The sequence below is a fragment of the Numenius arquata genome, chromosome 7 (assembly GCF_964106895.1).
Source record: "Numenius arquata chromosome 7, bNumArq3.hap1.1, whole genome shotgun sequence".
Classification (NCBI taxonomy): domain Eukaryota; kingdom Metazoa; phylum Chordata; class Aves; order Charadriiformes; family Scolopacidae; genus Numenius; species Numenius arquata.
This window is the reverse complement of record NC_133582.1, coordinates 56,091,259-56,099,088: the sequence shown is the minus strand read 5'-3', so window position 1 is coordinate 56,099,088 and position 7,830 is coordinate 56,091,259. Positions and strand designations below refer to the sequence as shown.

The 7,830-nt window shown below is 56.7% G+C and overlaps 1 protein-coding gene across 1 annotated transcript; it reads right to left on the bottom strand.

The window, feature by feature from the left end:
• Positions 1–3,308: 3,308 nt before the first annotated feature.
• On the bottom strand, positions 3,309–3,881 carry TWIST1 (twist family bHLH transcription factor 1). Its single transcript, XM_074150890.1, has one exon. The coding sequence runs from the start codon at positions 3,879–3,881 to the stop codon at positions 3,309–3,311; it is 573 nt and encodes a 190-aa protein (XP_074006991.1).
• Positions 3,882–7,830: the final 3,949 nt, after the last annotated feature.

Sequence of the window (7,830 nt, the reverse complement as noted above, 5' to 3'; positions counted from 1 at the left end):
CGAGGGAGTCAATCAGGTTTGAGTCCATCAAGCGGAGTTGCTCCGGATTTCTCGGCCCGTTTCTGAGGGCGAGCAGGGTTTTTAAAATGCACTTGACTCCTCTCCTCCGTATTTCGCAGGAATCCCCGTCCGCGAAACGCGCCTTCCCTGCATCATCGAGAAGCTCCTCTCCTTTGTCGGCCTTTTCCTTTTCTTCCCTAACCTGTTTCCTTCCTAAATGGAGGGCGTTTTCCCCCCTTTCCCCAGTATGATTTCTCCCCCAAAAGAAACAACCGAAACCACCCCCAATCCCTCAAATCCCCCCCCTCAGCCCCACGGCCAAAGCCCCGCGTCGGCCTCCTCCTGCCCCTCGCTTTTGCTACAGCCGAAGGAACGCGAACAGGCATTACCTCCCCCTCTGGAGCCGGGTCGCATCGGAGCGGGGTTTTTCGAGAGGTGCGGGTCTCTGAGCGGGGGAGCTGCGGGTCGGGGGCGCCGGGGGAAGGCAGCGGCCCCCCGGGAGCTCCCAGCGGTTCCCCCTCCTCTCCATCATGGAGGGCCGCGACCACCAGAGTCCCCATCCAATTTCCAAGTCCTCGCTAATCCGGCAGTGCAAACAAGCGCTGCGGGCTCTCTACTGTAAACATTGCGCACTGGCCTAAAATATGCACGATATTAAATTCATAATACTGTTATGTCAGCAATAGACAGTAATATGTGGATATGGAAACAAAAACATTCAGGCAATAAAGTCAACTCAACCTGGGCTATGCAAACAGGCTCTGTTTTGAGAAAACACCCCATCCTATTTACCCTACACACTGGCTGAATCCCGGCGGCAGGGTCCCCGTCTCCGCGGGGGACACTGCTCGCCTCCCAGGACCGGGGCTGGCGCTCCGCGCCGAACGCCCCTGCGCACCCGCGCACCCTGAGCAGCCGCGGAGAGGCAGGAGAAGCCGCTCCCTGGGCATGGACAGGCTGCGAAGCTCTGGGAGGTGAGCGAGTGACAGCTGTCCGTTTGTAAGGGTTGGGGTTTGGGTTTGTTTTGGGTTGGGGTTGTTGGCTGTTTTGTTTTTTTGGTTGGTTTTTTTTTTTTTTTTGGTTTGAACAACTTCCCTTTTCATCTTCTTTCCGAGCCCTCAGAGCTGGAGGTTTCCTCTCTTTTACAACTGGGGTCTCGCCGCACACTGGGACCCCGCGGAGGGTACGGTGAGAAGAAACAGAGGCAACATGCGCCCTACGTGTAGAAAAGGAGAAGAGGGCGGGTTAGCGTATCCCTCCGTGCGTTGTACAACGAAAGTGTGATCGCTAGTCTATATATTATATAAAACCCTAGAGAGCAGAGCAGTCAAACATCACTTCCACCGGAAAACCCCGCTCGCTAGACACTTCCCTATTTCCATCTCGCTTTTTCTCGCTTTGCCTGTGGATGGACGAATCCCTGTTTAAAACCGATGCCTCAGGGATCCCTCTCAGGGATATCGGCAAAAATCCCTGCTCCGGGGGCTGGGGAACGGGCCTTGCTCCTGCCTTACAGCTGGGGGGCAAAGCACACCGGCAGCGCCGGAGCTCCGAGCCTTTCGAAAGCTCCGCTCCCCGCAGAGCCCCGCAGCGCTCGGCGTTAAGGTTAAAGGGGGAAAGGGAGAGGAATAGAGAAGAGAGAATACCTTCCCCCCCAAATGCAGTGAGCTTCAGCGCAGAATAATAAAGCTGTCTCAATAAATAACATGCCTGTGTCTGTCAGTAGCCGGTTTATTTGCGTTTTTTCGCCTGGTTTGTTTATGCTAGTGCCCCTTCTCTCTTGGGTGTCTTTACAGCCCAACAAGCAGGTATTTATCTCCAGTTCCAACCCTGAGTTCTCAGAGAGACCAAACTTTATGGTTATTAAAATTTCAATCATATTTATTTATTGCAGAAAAATAATATACAATGATATTTACAAAACAATCATAAAAATAGGAATGCATTTAGACACCGGATCTATTTGCATTTTAACATGGGTCATCAATAAATAAATAAAATGTTTATTTTTTTCTCAGAGGAAAAATAATAATAATAAAAAAGTTAGGAACCGGGTATATAACAGCTTGAGCCCAGCTTATTCCCCCCTAAAAAAAAAAAAAAAAAAAAAAAAAGTTTTCATCTCTACAGGGATATTTTTGGTTTGCTGGCTGGTTTCATTCAAGAATGAAGAAAGTCCACAATAATGTATTTCCTTTCATCAGTGGCTCATAGGCACGACCTCTTGGGAATGCATGCAAAAAAAAAAAAAAAAAAGGCGAATAAAAAAAAAAGTTAAATTCCAACATTCTTCGTCAAAATTAAAAAAAAAAAAAAATCGAACGATTCAGACTTCTATCAGAATGCAGAGATGTGTGGATTGTACCGACGCCCAAAGGGTAGTCACTGTCCAAAGCCCTTGTCTCTTTCTCTTTCCTTAAGTGCTCCCCACGCCCTGCTTTGAATTTGGATATTGCTCTTCTAATGTCCAAGAAATCCTTGGTACATTTTTTTAATTTTTTTTTTAGACAAGACCAAAAAAATCGTATCCAACTTCAGAGTCTCTAGATTGTCCATTTTCTCCTTCTGTGGGAACAATGTCATCTGCAAAAACCCAGAGAGGGCGGAAATCTCGTTACTGAAACGAAAGATAGACATACATCTACCTACACCTCTCTGTCTCTGGAAACACAGAGCGGGCACGAATAGAGGAGGGAGAAAAGCGTTGCCTCTGCCGTGCAGGCGGTGCGGGGACCGGGTGACACCCCTGCCCGGCGGTGTCAGAGCCGAGGGAAGGGGGCTGCTGGGGCGGTAGGGACCGCTGACGGGGAAGCACACGGGCGGACGTGGATTCACTTCAAAATACGAGCAGCGGCGGCGGCGGCAGGAACCATCCCAGCAGCCCCGCTGGCTCCGTCCGCAGCGTTTGGTGAAAAAGTGATCTCAGGCCGGCCCCATCTGGCTGGGGCACACCCGCACCGCCCGCAGCCCACCCCCGCCGGCCGCCGGCAGCGCCCCGCCACGCGTGGGCCCCGCGGGGCCCGGGGGGCGCACCTCGGGCCGCGCAGGGGGAGGGACGCGCCGGGGCTGGAGGGAGGGGGGACACCTCCAGCCGCCCGGCTCTCCGGCCGGCCCTGCAAGCCAGGCCCCGCCGGACGGGGAGGGCGCCCTCTCCCCCCACGGCCACGCGTGCCCGGCCCACGGCGCGGCCGGCGGCCCCTCGCCCTCCCCCCCCTTCCCTCCCTCCCTCCCCTTCTCCCCGCCGGTTTCGGGGTCCCTGCCTTACCTAGGGCTCCTGCCGGGGGGATGCGGGTGGGGGACGCCGCCTGCTAGTGGGACGCGGACATGGACCAGGCGCCCTCCATTCTCCAGACGGAGAAGGCGTAGCTGAGCCGCTCGTGGGCCACATAGCTGCAGCTTGCCATCTTGGAGTCCAGCTCGTCGCTCTGTAAGACCTGGTAGAGGAAGTCGATGTACCTGGCCGCCAGCTTGAGGGTCTGGATCTTGCTCAGCTTGTCCGAGGGCAGCGTGGGGATGATCTTCCGCAGGGCGGCGAAGGCTTCGTTCAGCGACTGCGTACGCTGCCGCTCCCGCACGTTGGCCATGACCCGCTGGGTCTGCAGCTCCTCGTAGGACTGGGGGCTGCCGCCGCCGCTGCTGCTGCCGCCGCCGCCCCCGCCGCCCCCGCCCGCCCCGCACTTCTTGCCCCGCTTGCCTTGGGCCGGGCTGCAGGGCTCGTCCGCGGCCCCGACGGCGCCGCCGGCGCTGCGGCGGCTGGAGCGCCGCTTGCGCCCCCCTCTCTTGTTGTTGGGCAGCTGCTGCCGGTCCGGCTCCTCTTCGCTGTTGCTCAAGCTGTCGTCGGCGGGGGAGACTGGCGAGTTTGACTCGTCCTGCTGCATCATCTCTGGGGGGGAGACGCGAGAAGCGGGCCGGGAGGGGGGGGAGGGCAGGGAGAAGAGGGGGGCACCTAACCCGCCAGCTCCCCCTTGATCGGCTGCTTCGCTGGCCTGCGAGGAGAAGGAGGAGGAGGAGGGAGGGAGGGAGGGAGGACCTCACTTTGGGGGGAGGGGGGATGGCATCAGGATCCAAGAGGAAAAAAAAAACCGCCAACCAAAAAAAAAATCCCTCCCGATCCCTCCTTGGAGCCCGTTCGAGGTGTCTGGGATTGGGAGAAAGTTGAAGACTTGGAGGTTCTTATAGCTCCTGCTGGCGGAAAGTTTGGGGGCAGCAGTGTCATTGGCCTGACGTGGAGAGGAGGGACTTTTGCTGAGTTTTATAGGAAAGTTTCCGCTTCCCCCCCTCCACGCCCTCCCCCAATTATTTTTTTTCAAGCCATTCACAAGTGATCTGGTCTCTCTCCCCCCCCCCCCCCCCCCCCTACATCCTTACCCCAAACCCTTTCTCGACTTCCCTTTGCGCTTTCTCCCTCAGGCTCCTTCGGTTTCCACTCGGCTTTGGGGTGGTGCTGGGGGGCCGGGGCGGGAGGTTATGGGGGTGCCCGTGCACCCCTTTGCGCTGCTGCGGAGGGGCCAGCGGGCCGCTTAGTGCCCGCGCCGGGGGACGGCTGCCCCGGAGCGGCCGGGGGCAGCCCGCATCTCTCGGGCTTTCCCCGCCGCAGCGGGCACGGCTTGAAGTGAAAGGGAGGAAGGGGAAATTCCCCGCGGGACAGCATCCAGGCACATCCTAACTCTGTCCCGCTCCCGCACGTACCGAGCTCCCATCAGCGGGCGCCGCCGGGGTCTGGCTTTCCGAGGGAGACGTACATTTCTGGGCTGGGGAGGGGGGACGGCACAGCCTTGTCCTGTCAGGCTGGAGGACTGCGCTCGGACAAAGCCATCTTCAGAGGTGGAAGCAGCGGGGAAACTAAGCACTGGGTTCGTACATATGCACCGGTCTTTGAGTCCTTCTCCTTAAGTGAAAGCCGGGAGGATCCGCGTCCCCAACCTGGCGGGAGGGGGTGCAAACCTCTCTGCCCACACTCTGTGCCTGCCGACCGCTCACTTCAGTTCGCCCTCCCTGAAGCCGCCGGAGTCCGGCACTTCCTGGGAACCGAGCTTATTTATTTTAAATTCTCTTTTATGTTTGCAGCCAAAGCTGTTTCTCCCCATCCCCCGCCTTTGTGCCTCCTTCCCCGCTCGCTGGCAGCGCAGAGCAGGTGGTGTGTCTTTTTAACAACAGCTCAGATTCGAACGTGGAAAAAACTAGAAATTGCCATCCATTAATAAACGGGGCGATGCACTTTTGCTGCTCCCTGCGAGGGGACGGCATGCCTCCGCGGCCGGCCTGGCAGCCGCCGCTTGGACGGGGCACCTCCGGCCGTGGGGCAGAGGGTGCAGCGCCGGGGCAGCGCCGCGGCTCCCCGGCTGCCTCTGGGGTGGGAGGGCGGAGAGGGCGAACGAAATATCAGAGGAGAGGTAAATCGCAGGGACGAAAAAGAAAAAGACGAGGCTTCTGGAAGAGCGCTGTCATCTGCTCCAGGGAAAAGAGCCGTCTCTCCCCTCTGCCTGGGGGCTCTCTGACCTCCGGGCAGAGGCCTCCCATCCCGGGCGCTGCGAGGGGCCAGGACCCCGGCGCAGCCGCCGCCGAGGCGCAGCGGGCCCGGCTCGGGTGATGGTCCCGCTCACCGCCGCAGCGCCCGCTGCCCCCCGGGTGAGCTTTCCCCCTTCGGTCTTCCGTCCCGCGATGCGAGCAAATAGCAGTCTGTCCTAAACCCCTCTCTTTTGCTAAACTGCCGGAAACAGGACCAGGGGAGGAAACAGGCACTGACTTACCAGGCAAGGGAAGGCACGCTGGCACACAGACCAGCAGAGAGTGAGCACAGCTTCCCCGCTTTCGGATTGTCCCTGTTGTGCGTGCTGCAACCCAACAGTACTCTCCTTTCGCCTTGACACCATGAAGCTTCGGGGGTTCCCTTGTGTTGGCAGCAGCTGCTGCCCCCAAGGTAAGAAGAGCTGGCTCTCCTTCCACCTCCCTCTCACCAGTAATTTTGGGTGTGCCCAGAGCCCCGGTGCTCCTCCGGAGTGCTGAGCAGTGTCATTACAGAGCAAAGGTTGGAAACAGTGGTGGTGAGCATCTGTAGGCAGCTCTGGGGGCTTGTCTTCCTTCCTTCCTTCCTTCCTTCCTTCCTTCCTTCCTTCCTTCCTTCCTTCCTTCCTTCCTTCCTTCCTTCCTTCCTTCCTTCCTTCCTTCCTTCCTTCCTTCCCTCTGTCCTCCCTGTTTCTTACACAAAAAAGATCAAAGTGCAAAACCAAATCTGTTTTGGGGTAACTCAAATCTGTTTTGGGGTAACTGTTACCTTGCTGGGAACAGGACGCTGGGGCCATGCCTGCACGGTGGAGCCCTTCATCAGCAAAATCAATGGAAGGAATCCGTTGCCTGAAAGGAGGGAGGGGCAGTGTCTGCTGAGGGTTTGGTGCTACGGCAGGAGGCAAGGCTTGTCTGGGTCAGCTGGACTTTGAGTGGGATGCAGGACATCACCTGCTTGCCATGGGGCAGGAGGCTGTGCAGAGGAGGGTTTGCAAAAGAAGCAAGGACAGGTGGAGAGGGAGAGTTACATGGCTTGGAAAACCACAAAACACAGAGAAATGTAGGGAGGGGATGACCTTAAGTAGAGATGAGAGGGGTTGACCATGGTAGATGGTTGGGTGTAGAGTCAGTTACTCTTCATGGAAACTGCAGCAGAAACAACCAGAACGTGTGGTACTACCTGGGACCTGCACACTGCTGTATGAGGCATGACTACACAGACACCCCCATCAGTTTCATTTTGGTTTTTGCTTTATCTTTGTGCTCAGGAGCAAAGGAAACTGAGCCCATGCTGCCAAGAACCACCACAGGAGTGCAGGGGCCAGGCAAGCTGTGGTGGGAGCGGTCTGGCCCAGAGGACCAGACGCTGGGTTAGCTATGGGAGCCCACCTGGGTCCCCCAGGCCTGCTGGTGGGCAGCAACCCTGCCTTGTGCTGGGCGGTGTGTGGAGCTGTGTCCGGAGGAGGGTGGATGTGTCAGAGAGTCATGTCTGGGGGTCTGTGTGAGAGAGAAAGACATACTGGTGTGTTTACGTTTGAGGTGTATTTGTGTGTATGTGTGTGTGTACACGTATAGTTGATCATTTGTAGTGTGCGTACATACGTGTGTTGGGAGGGAAGGGGAGCAGGGACTGCAGAGTTTAAAGAAAATCAATTCAACTCTGATTTATTTTGAAATATGTAGTTTTGGGGGGGATGGAAGTAGAGGCTTTGTGTTCCACACTAGAACAGTTATTATTGTGTAGTTCATACACTGTTAAACCATCTGGTTTGAACCTCCAAAAGCCACTAAGGTAGACCTGCAGACCACTCTGGAGCACGGGATGAAGGATGCCATGTCCTGTTCTCTGCTATGCATAGGCATGGTTTGGGTGAGCATTCCGGGCTCCTTCGGCTGGCTCTCAACCCTCCTTAAGTCCTTGGATGTGGCAAGCAAAGCTGCAAGAATCTCCAGGTCCTTTCTAGGGATATTTCCAGGCCCATTCCTGAAGGCTTCCCTGGGAGCCAGTTCAGGAAAATGTGTGCTGTTACATGGGGCGCTGTCAGGACACAGAGAACTCCAGCATTTTGTCATCTGTGCAGTCGTGTATAACACTGGTGAAGTAACCACCTAGATTACAGGTGTGGGTGTGAACATGGAGCTAAATAAACGACAAGCTCCTTGGAGGGTGAAATGAGGAATGAGTGACAGAACAAGCCGGGCTGTGATGATCATTGTGGTCGTGGCTGATCACAGAGAAAGAGCTGGAAGGGATCCCCCGAGCTGCTCCTTGTGTAAGCACCCATTAGCTGCTGAGACACTCAGGCTGGGACAAGCAGGGTCCGC

Coding starts and splice junctions, on each gene's coding strand:
- TWIST1 (XM_074150890.1), bottom strand. CDS start 3,881: ATGATGCAGCAGGACGAGTCAAACTCGCCAGTCTCCCCCGCCGACGAC.